The sequence below is a fragment of the Tauraco erythrolophus genome, chromosome 12, assembly GCF_009769465.1.
Source record: "Tauraco erythrolophus isolate bTauEry1 chromosome 12, bTauEry1.pri, whole genome shotgun sequence".
Taxonomy (NCBI): domain Eukaryota; kingdom Metazoa; phylum Chordata; class Aves; order Musophagiformes; family Musophagidae; genus Tauraco; species Tauraco erythrolophus.
The window spans coordinates 12,687,040-12,700,073 of NC_141476.1; the positions used below are offsets into that span (position 1 = coordinate 12,687,040).

The 13,034-nt window shown below is 43.2% G+C and overlaps 1 protein-coding gene across 6 annotated transcripts in view; it reads right to left on the reverse strand.

The window, feature by feature from the left end:
* Positions 1-13,034, reverse strand: part of CHCHD6 (coiled-coil-helix-coiled-coil-helix domain containing 6) — a 115,907-nt gene that overhangs the window by 33,361 nt on the left and 69,512 nt on the right. For 5 of the 6 annotated variants that reach the window (XM_086618904.1, XM_086618902.1, XM_086618899.1 and 2 more), the window contains 2 exons: positions 4,987-5,122; positions 3,116-3,221 (listed from right to left, as the gene is read on the reverse strand). In XM_086618904.1, coding sequence (XP_086475030.1) covers positions 3,195-3,221; positions 4,987-5,122 — 163 coding nt within the window. In that variant the 3' untranslated portion in view covers positions 3,116-3,194. Of the gene's footprint in view, positions 1-3,115; positions 3,222-4,986; positions 5,123-13,034 lie in introns of those variants that run through there. The other variant, XM_086618900.1, reaches the window with a different exon arrangement.

Genomic DNA, 13,034 nt, shown 5'->3' on the forward strand with positions numbered 1-13,034 from the left:
AGGGGAGGAGAAATCTTGGTGTTTCTCAAATACAGATAAGGACCTCACTATACGTGGCCAAAACTTTCTTCCCCCAGCCACGGACACTGACTGCTACTCTCTACCCCAATAAGTACACAATCAATCTATAAAGCATTTTGCAATCCATCAGAATGGAAACAACTCTTTAACAGCGCCTAATGATCTAGAACGATCAGAGATACCTGCAGCGCAACCCGTGGCATCCAACACATCCCAAAGCTGTTTCTCTTAAGCAGAGAGAGATTCAGGCTGTGGAAATGACAGCTCCCAGCAGGCCACGCTTCAGCAGGATCCAAAATGCTTGAGCAAAACTGCTCCATCAGGATGGGACACCGCACGACTACCTGCAGCATCTTCTCAGCAATCACTGCCCACAGATTAGAGACAAACTTCCAGCAGAGTTGCAATGCTTTACTGTGTGTGCCAAACGGGAACTGGACTTTCACAGGGATTACTTGGAAAAGTAGAAGCAGTAAAGTGACCACATTCCTTTTTATTACAGCCAAGGGCAAAGAAGGCGGCAGTCACTCAAGGTTACGTTAGAAGCCTACCTTCGCTGGAATCTGGTCCATCAGTGTTTTGCAAGGGCTTGTTTGCATAGCAGAGCGACTCGCGGTAAACGAGTGTGAGTTTTCCCTACACTTCTCTTACAAAACCTGAACCTTCGTACACAGAGAAGTTGCTGTACGATAAACTCGCTCACCGGTTTACTGCATTGTAATTTCCTTATGCAGACAAGCCCTAAGGCCTTGACAGAAGTAGGTTTACCTTTGTCTGTCATGACTAGCAGACTCGTGAGAAGCCGGACGCAGAACAGCGAGAAAGAGCGCAGGATTATGAATGGCTCCTAGCTCAATGTATACAGCTTCTACCGACAAGGGAATACACGTGTCTGAGCACGCAGCTCTTTATAGCTCGGTTTGGCCAGGAGCTAGAGTGCAAAAAATTCACCTTGGTCCTTCTGTGAAAGACGGGCACCTAGAGACAGTAAGAAAACACTTCAGCAGGATACTTCAGCACTTGGAAAGAAAGGGATACATGGCTCTTCGCTAACAGACGTTTTTCTGCACACAGTCGCAAGAAGCAGGTTCTGTCAGAAATCTCAAATCACGTTAATACATGGTCACCAGAGGCTGCGTTTTTCAAGTGGCAGCTGGTCTGAGATTCCCTTGTACAGCCACCAATTACGTAACAAATTAACCAACTAAAATTCAGTGGAAATTCAGATTTGCCTACTGGTGTGAACAGGACATAAGGGAAGAAGAAGGGATCACAAAAAATTCCAAAAAGCTTGCACATTAGTGCATACTTACGGGGGAGGGAAGTAATTCAGTAATAGGACTCAGACTTAAAAAAAAAAACAAACACAACAATCATTTGTTTTTCCCTTTCGCCTGGACTCAAAGTTAAGAAATTACAGATTTCCACTGCTCACTCTCCTTTTCCTTCCACACCCTCTTCTCATTGGCATGAGATAAAACCATGGGGAAACAGCGGCAGCAATTTTCAATTCTCATTATCTAACGGCAGCAGTAGCTCTTGGTGAAACTTGCGGTCAATAAACTACAGGCAATTTCAAAAGACACAATGGGAACTGGCCCTCCCACAGCTGTCCCATTATCCCAGCTTTTATTAGATTTAAAGCCAGCGATTTTTATGCTGTAGCTGAAGTTCTGCAGAGCCATGAAAACAGACCACCAGAAAAGATAAAACACTCCTAAATTAAACAGGAGACATTACAGTAACATACTCTCAAGTCAGAGAGCTTCCACGCCAGCAAAGCACAGGACGCAGCGAGCAACCCAGAGCCTAAGTGGGCTGACGCTGCTGCCATGAGCCAACGGCAACGCAACCAAAGCTTAACATTCGGGATGGTATGAGCAGCAAAGCTAGTGAGCAGGTTAGGCAGGGCAGGTTGAGAGCGTACTAGCTACAAAGGCGGACAATCAGAGCAGGATCCTGCTCCTATAACTCTACGAACATCCCACTACAGGCATTAACTTCGGAGTCCATGGTCTGGATGTGCCTAAGTGGCAGAGAGAAATACTTGTGGATGGCAATTCAGCTGACCTGTTTCAGATGACTGTTGTAGGATCAGATGCACCATGCTCTGGTGGTGTCTATTTCTCTCCCTTGACTACCAAAGACACTCTGATGGCCAGAAAATACACAAAACAGGTAACATTAGTTATATCCCTAACACGCACTACAATAAAGTAACCTGCTCCGTTGTGAGGGCCTATACAGGAAATCAGTAGAAAATAAACTTCAAAACTCATGAAATGATTATCTGATATGTTTGTCCGTGAGGCAGAAGCAACTGAGGGTGCACCTCAGCTCCCGGCTCAGAGGTGTGCACAGCAATAGGCAAAGGGAAACGGGTGCCCAAAGGATCTGTCTCAAACCAACCCAGTAAGGGGGAAGATACAAAGAATTATTCTCATCCACTTTAGGCTGTAATTTTCAGTCTAGGAATCTAGAGCTTGCTTTCTCTGAGTCTAATGTATACCATGCCCTGGAGACATTTTTACCAGCCATCAAAAGGAACTTGCAGAGAACCAGATGCTTCATTAAAGAATATTCACCAAGCCTTATAAAATCTTTAGTAAAAAGCAGAACAACAAATCACCAGCATGCAAGTGAGCTGAAGTAACACATCCAGCTTTGATTACAACCTCCTGTACTGGAAAACAAATTGTGTTAAAAAAAAGGAAAAAAATACCCAAGAAATCAAGAGATTCTGGCCTCTCTTTCCCACATTCCTCCAACCTGAATTTTTCCTGAATGAGGAATGCGTGAGACAAAGCCATTTGGTAGAAGATGCTAATTTAAACTTAAAGAAAAATAACAGCTTAAAAGGGGAAGGGAGGAGAGAGTTTTAATTCCTCACGAAAAAACACAACAGCTTGTGATCACTACATACATCTCAGGAGTCAGAGGACTCTGAGCAGTGAGGCAAATTGTCAGGGCTTGAGCTGTCCTGGGACAAAGGAAACTACAGAAGATGTACTGCCTTACACAGGTTTTATTTGAATTTGTACTTCCAGAACCCTCTGGCGCCCATACCTAGCTGCAAGGTTTAGTTACCTATTCCTTAGTCTGTCTCACCTCTTCTTTAAACACAGCAAGAAGATTTTCTGCCACATTGTCATCATGCACAACAAATTCATGTCCTATGCACTGCTCCCTCCAGGAAGTTTCTAAAATAGTGGGGAAAAAAAATTTCCTAAGTTCACTGGACATTCTGGGAACCAAGATGACCCCCAGTTTTTGGTTTACAAAGAAAACCTATCCAAAAACCCTACCACCACACAAAACCAAAAAAGATCCAAGTTAATAGGATCTCTCACTGCCCTCTGCTGTTACCAGTCATTTTGCTTCCAATTTACTCTTTAATAATGTCGGGCTGGGGCTCGAAGCTGGCAGTGTCCCAGCCCCTTTCTCAGGCGGGCTGGAGCCGCAGCTTGCAAATACGCTGAAGTTTAATGCAATCTGTCTTCCTCGGTAATCACATTCCGCCCGCACTGCATGCAATAAAGACGTATTGGTAAATGCATTTGCTAAAGACATACTCCACTGAAAAGGCTACAGGCCTGATGTGCAGGAGGCAAGGAGGAAGCGTCAGGTGACAGAGGCCGGCAATAGATGCGCCAAGGCTCCGCGCACAGCAACAGAGGGCACGGATTGTGCAGCGGCAGCACAGGCACCGCTTTACTTTAAAGCTGAGAAAGAAAAAGAAACCACACGTTTTGGGAGCTGGGGACTTCAAAGATATCAGAGAAAAGCCCTTTCCCTGGCAGCTTTAACCTTGCTGATTTGCAGACATACAAAGACCTTCTTTGTAAACAGGAAGGAAAAAAATTCCACGAGGACTAGCAACAACATTTGGTCTAATATATCCTGACAATTTTCCCATCTCCTTCTGTCGGGCTTCTTCTGGGAGCCGGCTGGCAGCTTGTTTCATGTTATACTTAAATCAGGCATACAGCTTCCCTTCACAATGCTAATGCAACAGAGAAAGACTGGTTCTATGAAATCCTCACCTCTCCCCCCACCCTTTGCATTAGTAATCCCATGAGAGGAGTCTCAGTTTTCTGTTCCCAGAAGGCTCCATCTTTTTCCCCAAATCCACCTCACTGTAGTCTCAGCACCTTTTGGAGAATTTTCTACCCCTCCAAAAAAAAAAAAAAAAGAAAAGCCTGCCCTTGAGGGACACCTGACCCACTGAATTCTCATGTGAAGAACAGCATCCTTTACACTCCGGACATCCCAAGCAGCAGCTTATGTCTTACCACTCACTTTCCCCATGACCATATCCTAGCTGTAACGTCCAAATACTTTATTTTTCCTTTCTCCTTCACTTGTTTCAATAGCTAGTAATTCTTTCAAAGTATTGAGCAGACACTGTCTTAAGGCATCAACAGAATCTCCTAGGGCTCTGCATCTCTGAAGGCTTGCTGGCAGCCCAGCTTTTAGCAGCGTGCAATTTTCTTAAGAGGCAGCAGCTTTGTCCAGCAAAGAAGCTTTCCTCATGCAGCAACGAAAGGAAGCAAGACCTCCAACTGCAAAGTCCCATAAACGGGAGGACGTTTAGAGCCCATTCCAAATGTTGCTGACATTGGCAAAGTGGATTTGCCTACTGTTTGCAGAGTACAGCGTCCAAGAAAGTAAAACTTCGGAAAATCATTATGACTGACTTTGAAATCTAGGAACATCAGTGTGACTGTTGTGGTGGCAGCTCACTACAACAGGACTCACTGATGACAGTGAAGTTGGGACATACCACAGTGTGACTGGGAAATGTGGAATGAATGTGGGAAAACGGATCTCAAGGAAAATTTGTCTCCTGTGAGCATTGCAATTTGACTAACAGATACCACAGCTCTCAGAAACACTTCCCAGAAGAAAATACCATGCAAAACAAGACAGCAAAGACAGCAAGTGCAACAGGGAAGTTTTTGTTACCTTCTGAGCTGCACTAACACAGCGCTGATATTCCTTAGCCAGCTCCGAGCATTTGAGCACTTCACGCTTGTTTTCTTGGTAGCACTTCAGAATTTCAGATTGCAGACTTGCACAGACAGGATCAGTGTTCCTCCTCCTGCAGGGAAAACAAGCACAGAAAGATGTGTGAAGAGGAGTCTTCTACCACTTTACCAGTGACACGCATTCTAATCTTGTGTTGGAGTCATCTAGTTCTAATAGAGAAACCAATGGGAGCAGCAATCACCAAAGTGGGTCAAATGACCAAGAGGGTCTTTCAGCTGAAAGATCCAGAGGACTCGGCTGAAAGAAGGAACATGTTCTTTTCTAGGTTGATGTGGAAGGCTGTTTTACCCTTAGATAAAACATCATCTCTCCTCTGCAGTCAGGAGAAAAAGAAAAAAGAAATCAATTCCAAGAGGTTCAATGATTTCCCCAACTCACATTGGAAATCTTTGGCAGAACTCAGGAATCCTGGCTGGGTCTGCACTAGATCTGTAACAGTCTGACAAGGAACTGAACGGACTTGTTGAATAAGCTGCCTCGATCTATTGAATTCTCATCTATTTAAACACTTCAAAAAATCCAACATGGTTGGAAGCACTGCAATTCTTCTAGTGACTAGAAAAAATGGAATAATAGCAAGACCAGATATCTGTTTCTTTGTGTTTCTGAAGCAATTAGTACTCATACCCCGTAAGTGGCATTGACAGCTACCCAAGAACAATTAGAGATGATGTTCTCATACTCTAATGTGCATGTGTACATATGGCACATCATCAGCAACCATACCAATAAAGGAGAAGGTCGTTGTAAAACAATACCAGAAACAATGGCACAAACACAGTAACAACAGTGTCATCAGCTGCACAGACAGGCAGACACAAATTGCAGGAATTTGCAGCACAATTGCCATGGTATGTTTTACTAGGGAACAAGAGAACATATGCTTAGGTGTAGCAATCCTCAGATACCGCCTCCTAAACCATAAATACCTTTAATTCCTTGCATTTTCTGCCCCAATACGCTTAGAGAGACCTATGCCCAAATATCAAATTCACCTTGTCCTTCTAAAGCACTTGATGCTACAGGCAGGCATGAATGCCATGCCATGATATATTCATTTCCACAGTAACAACAACAGGCACTCATTCAGCAACAGGGCTTCATAGCAAGGCAGAAAGAAAACATGACCTGTTCCTGGGCATATCTCATTCTCTCAGGTGGAACAGATTTCTAAGAAACATGAAATCTTAAACCAAGATCTTCTAAAAGATTTTAGAGAGCTCAGATATGAGTTTCCAAGTCATGCTCATTTCTGTAAGATGGTCAGGAAGGTAAGTGGAAGGGCCAAAAGAAAAAAAATAAAAATCTGTGCTTTCCATATCAGCAACCTGGTTGCTCCCTTAAAGCAGTTTGGCTGAGATATACTCCAAATGATACTTCCCTAGTCCTCAGTTTTACTGACAACATACATGAATGACAGCCATACTTTAAAACACTGAGGTTTGGATCAGAAACCACCAAAGATACTATGCAGGCTTCTTTTTCCACCTCTTCACTAATCTTACAGCTTTTAGAAGAAACTTATTCCATGCATGGTCCCTAGAGGCTAGTGTGCATTTCTAATTTCTATGTTCTATAGCAAATCACCTTTAAAGCCTCTAAAAATCCATATTCTAAAAAAATCTTCAAATTTTGAAATAGAAAAGAACCCAGAGAGAGCTTCAGAAACTCATAATGTTGGCATTTTGCTTTGTCACTAACTTTAATATCACTCTAATCAAATCAGCGAGACTGTGGAAACGATACCAAACAATACCAGGTCAGGAAATACCACCAAATCCCTCAATTCATTGAAAAAGTTAAGACTTTTAAAATTAGGTTTTTTAAACTCAGCCGTTGTAAACTGAAGGGCATTTTGTGATTTTCATGCAGAGAGCTGGAAGAGGAAAAAGGTACAGCACGCCACAAAACAGTCTGGATTCATCTGAATCAAACAATATGGTACAAACATCTTGGAGAAATATTTGGAAGAATGCTTGAGGCTGCCATTGTTGGCACGGACAGCTATAGGAATTGCACCTTTTTTTTTTGTCTGTTCCTTCACTGTCCCTCCCATAGTATCAATCTTCATTGCCTAGAGTAAATATAAAGCTGGGACCCGTCTGTGGGGTCAGTGCAAAGTCCATGGCCCTTTTCTTTAGGAGACACCTTGGCGCCCAGCCCACAGCCCAGAGGGCTGTTTAAAAGCCACGGAGTGAGTGTTGCTGCCTAAAGCCTACCAGAGACAAGGGATCAATCAGCACGGAATGGCATGCATTGCCCAGCAACTACGTAAATCAGCGTTCATACATGCCACTTCCCACAACACAGAGAAGATTTATTGGGTACCAGGCACCCGGAATCATAACAAGAATATTCTGCTTTATTTCCTCAAAATAAAATCTCAAATGTGGTTATGCATCAATTGCACCAGCTTCTCAAAACAGATTAAGAGAAAGTAATCAACATAAAGCAAAGTTGCTTAAGGTAACTATCAATACAAATCACACAAACCAATACATTAGTGCATTCACAGTGGAATTGGAAATTGAACAGAACCAGTTAAATCCTACTGAGAATGACATTTCACTTTGGAGTGGGAAGCTGGCACTGCTCGGGAGATAACTGCCATGGTGCCCCACCATGCAGTGTGATCTATGAAGCAAAGGGACAAGAAGCAAATGTGAGCTCACCACAAGGAAGCATATCCTGCAGAGTCCGGGAGTACACAAGTCACCCACGTCCAGCAGACTAGTTCTGGTTCCCATCTGGACTGAAAAAGGGTATCTGAACTGCTTTGGTGAACAATTGCTTAAGGAGCTTTCCTCCCAGCACAGTAACCACTACTCCTGTCCTATCTGACCCAAAGGGATGCGATTCTCCTGCTCACATTAAGTCTCTTAACTTCAGGTTGTAACATTTCCACACAAGTGGGAACTACAGCCCTGTACACCAGTTGCACCTTAGAGATGTCTGGCTTTACCCATACACAGCCGAAAGGAAAAGGAACTAAACATCAAAAACCTGATGGAGACCAGCAGTACCTCACTACAAACACCTCTGTTGAGAACAATGGCACACGGACTTCCAAAGGAGGTGGACCTTCGTCAGCTATCTCCTTCAACCTCAGCTCAGCTCAAGGTTGGCACTATCTTTAGAAAAATTCACCTTCTGGACACTCCACTATGCTGCTCTTGGTAAACATCTCATTGTTTGAGGGTTTTTATTATTATTTCTTAAACAACGAGGGGGAAGGAACATGGTGTAGCAGGGATGAAGTTTGAATACATGAAGAGCAGAAGACTAGTATGCTTTGACGTTTCTTCTAAAACAGGTCACAGTTTTAAGCAAAAATATGCTGCCACAAAAAAGGTAGACAATTAGCCTCTGCCTAAAAACACGTTGCAATTGCTACCGCTACTATCAAAACAGATGTAAGAGACTCATTTACGGCAGCTAGGAAAAAGGCAAGAGAGAAAGACTGGGCTGGGAGGGGCTAGGACCATACCCACGGGCAGGGAAGTATGGGAGATGAGCTCTGACAATACCTCAGAAATAAACACAGGACATACAAAATATGAAAGATTAAACCAGTAACACTAGCTCTCATCTGTTTAAAGGAAGAGAAAAGGAGAAAAGATGATGGGTGGGAAAGAGGAAAGGATGAATCTAGAAATCAAACTCGTTACCAGTGCCTCCTCCATCATAGTGGGGAAAGAAATCTTTGCCTCGCTGCTGTTCAATGGGAAGGAAGGCTACGTACACATGAAATCCACAAATTCAGATCTTCCTTTCCCCCTCCCATGGAAGGATCTAAATCAGGTCTTTGTCCAGAAAAGAGGGAGAGGTTTTCTTAAAATGAAACAGAGGGTATCCTTCTCTCTGCTGTCCTTTCAGGTAAGACAGAACGAGCATGATCTTGCTGCGTTTTGACACACCGAGAGTTACCAAACCCTCTCTATCACTGCGTATTCCCTTTACTTTATTTAATAAATGAAATCTCATCAACTTATCCTTCTTCTATTATCACTGCTGACATCAATCTGATAATATTGGCTTGGCGTGGAATCGTGCTATTATATGTCCTCTTGATATTTAATTTAAGAGAAACGTCTGCAGTGGGGTGAATATGTGAAGCAAGCTTTTTATTACTGGCAGCAGTAAGGACGCTGGGAGTGAATTAGACATTCATCTTAGTCAGGGCCAATCTAGTGGCTCAGAAGAGGTTTTCTTCTTAACCCTCTCCTAACTGCTCAATAGCAGCAGGTAATGGCTGCTCCAGTCAATAACTGCATTCATCTGTCCTGGCAAATTCATTTCTACATGGATACAAACCCCATGAAGAAGTGCTAAGTGTCTGGGAGGTTAAAGCGAGGTTCTTTAAGAGTTTCCATCATAAGCTCTATGACAGTAGGAAGAGTGCTGGTCTAAACGTCCATCAATTAATCAAGAAGCAACACAGCTTCCAAAGACAAACACAAAAACTTACTACAAGAAGGGATTAAGGCAGTATCGTCAGGATACAGACCCCACCGACAGAAGGTCTCAGACACAGCAGAACAGCTACTAGCTAGTTGCTGCCGACAGGTTCCCTTTTTGGAAGAATTATGGACTCGGTATTGGAAAGTAAGGGAAAGCTGGAAGACGTGTATGTATTTGCTAGACCTTCCACCCAGCTGAAAAAACAGAGTAGCCAAGCAGAGATGCAATTCTAATGCTTTAGGGCTTGGCAGCTCTGTGGACTAGTGCAAAATCAGTAACTCCACAGTGAGTACCACACCATCACTTGGCTTTACCGGGTAGAGCAGCAATTCCAGATGGAGTTAAGAGCAAGATCCTCTTTTTACCTTTTACTCTGGGAAACCATTCAGGCTAAGAAAAAAGCCTCCCTCGTATAAGTCAACTTTAGAGTAGCTAGCTCCAGTACACAGCTACAAGCAGCAACCTAAACGGGGCAGCAACCTGGAATTTCTTGTGGGCTACAAACTCCAACAAGTGGATTTGCTGCTTTCTGTTGCTTTATTTGACTAAGATCAGTGTCTGAGCTAACTTGAGCAAACCACATTAGTCACCACCGTCACTACAGCGCAGGGAGCCTCAGAGGTCAGCAATGAGGTGCACAGGCAGCACTGCGAGCAAAACCCAGGGCACACAGCAGCAGTTTCTGCATGTCAGGAAGGAATCAGAGACATGTCATATAGTTGGTTAGCATGTTTATATATCCAGGGTACATTATGTGCATTTCAGACACAGCTCAGTGATGCTCCAGCCATATAAACGCGGTGTGCTGCCATGCTGTACTGTACATACATAAAAAACGATAAGTGGTTAACTGACCTGTAAAACTGCATTCTCCCTTGGGTAGCAATTGGCTCTGATGGCTTCTCTTTAACATGTCAGAAAAATAACTCCAGACAGATGCAATACACAGCACATAGAAAGGTTCCATCCTCTCTCATTATTGCATCCTTGACATTTACAGCAGAAAATTAAACACAATCGAAGCATTTCATTCACATATAACAAACTCATCAGCACAGAACAAACAGCCAGGAAGGCTAATTTTCAGCATAGGAAGCAGGATGCTGCACTATCACAAAGCAAACACTATGGCCTCACTACAACCTACGGGATTTCCCTGATCCCGTACATCAGCTTGGTAATGTGGCTTGAATGAAAGAGGGAAGGGTCATGTTGCAGCTGTTTGGCAAGAAAAATAAGAGATGGAAGAAGCTTAATAGATTATCCAAAAGTCTACTAAAAATTCAGTAATATTTAAGCTACATAACCGAGCACAGTATAAACAAACTGCATGCCTCATGAGGATAAACCAGTGTGATCAGGAAGGAAATACTTTTGATCAGCCTCATGAATTCAAAACACTGCTCATCAGGCTTTGCCACTGATCTGGACAGAATACAAGGCTTGTAGAAGTAACGCATTGCGTAGAGAAAGAGGGGATGGACTAAAAGAAAAGGTTAAACTTCTTGGCAATTTTCACAAGAATAGGGGCACTACCCTCAAATCTCAGCTGAAGCAGTTGTATTCCTGTCTTTCTAAATCCTTCCCGTATGCCTTGTCACATTGTCTGCAGCACACCACTGCACAGCTGCGGTACTTCCCCTCTCTCTTTATCCCCTTGACAGCTGCATTTCAATAATAGGTCACCCGATTCTCTTTTTCCCTACCTTGTCCACAAAGTGCCTAATGAATGCATATTTATAAAGTACTATGAGTTTCTGGATGACTCTGTGATCCTAACAAAACTTGTCACTCCAGTACTTCCCAATCTCCATTCCTGTTTTGACAGCTCGTTCGAAGCTGCCACACAACTCCCCGCTGCAATTCGTGCACTCAGTGCACCCTTGTCCTTTCCGGGACAGATACCTCCTTTCCTTCCAATCACAGACACACAAAAGCTGTTCTGAAATCTTCTCCTGTGTAAGTAATTAGATTCTATCACTGAGAACAAAAGTTAACACAAATGTCCAAATCTCAAGTGTCAGCAACGTGTTGTGCCGCTGTACTGCCTTCACTGAAAACAGCCCGACCCAACCACATTTTCTTCAAACAAAAAAACTCCCCAGACCCAAACTCTAAAACACACAGATTGAAATGGAAAGTAACTAAAATTTCGCATTTTTCTGTAACAACCTCTAATTTTGGAAATCCAGCAACAATCTCTCCATTTCAGTGATGAAATTGATGCAGAGAGATCGCATGACCCATCCAATGCTGGTTCCAGCTCTCTTATCTTTCTTGCTCTGATGCATCACAAACTCTCTTGTCCTCCTACAAGGTTTATCCTCACACATAAGCAGTCATTTCCCATTTGACGAATAGGTCATCCTAAAAGACTTCAATTTATACTTCATTGTGCTTTGCCAAGTGCAGTTTCAACCAAATTTAACTGGCTTCCTTACTACCCCATAAGCTGCAGGCACTGGAGTTTTGGTGGTGGGCTGTAAGTCTTTGGAGGAGGAGGGTAGCAATACGCAAAATACTGTACAAAACCATGTAAAATTACATGATTCCTATCCTACTGAACCTGCAAATGCAGTAACTTATCATCCCTATTAGCATTCTGCATGGCAGATGGCAAGTGGTTTGGAATAATGAGAGACTTTTCCCCACAAGTGGATAATTCCAATGTACATTTGGATGTAAATTCTTTACTGATTATGATGGTAGAATACTGAGTTATGAGAAACTGCCAGTTTGGAAGATGAAAGGAAAACTACTGCCTCTTCTTTCACTTGCCAAGAGATACAGAAGTTAACAGAACTGGATCTCCTGCCCACAAAGCCATGCACCATTTTTTCCAAAGATGCCAAGCTACTAAAAGTTGACTAGCAAAGATGAAGAGCCTAAAGTTAGCAGCAAAACGGTCTCTGGAAGCCAAGCAGGAATGAGTCAGAATCTTGTTGCTGGAAGGAGTTCTCTGAATCAGAAAGGAAGCTGGCTCAGCTCCCACAAGGCAGAAAAGCAATATAGCAAGCAATAACTGGATCTGAAAACACCACACAGCCCAGCAAGTGACCCGAATGGGGATTTTCTTTCTTCAGTTACGAAACAACATCTAAAAACTGGTTAAGATCTCAGGTCAGGAGGGGAATGCATGCAGCTTACAGAATGCATGCAGCACCGGCCCTAAGAATATATGGGTTGTAGTAGCGTTATAATGTCTCGGGGTTAGCTGGGGAACAGCCTGCTGGGAGAATGCTGGGCCCATATTCTTTGTTGGCCTATTAAACCCCTCCCCAAAAAGTATTCTAAAGAAAGTAACTGGAGAGGTGATATGCTGATTTCGTATAACTGAAAGACATGAGGGACAGACAGGTTCAGAAAATTTTTCCTATGCGAGATGATCTCGTAACGATGTCAGACTGCTAACAAAATGTTCTTTTTAAAAGAAAGCCCTGACCACTCATTTGAACAGCAGTTACTTTTCAAAAATGCCACCAAGCACTGTACCAGGTCCCTAC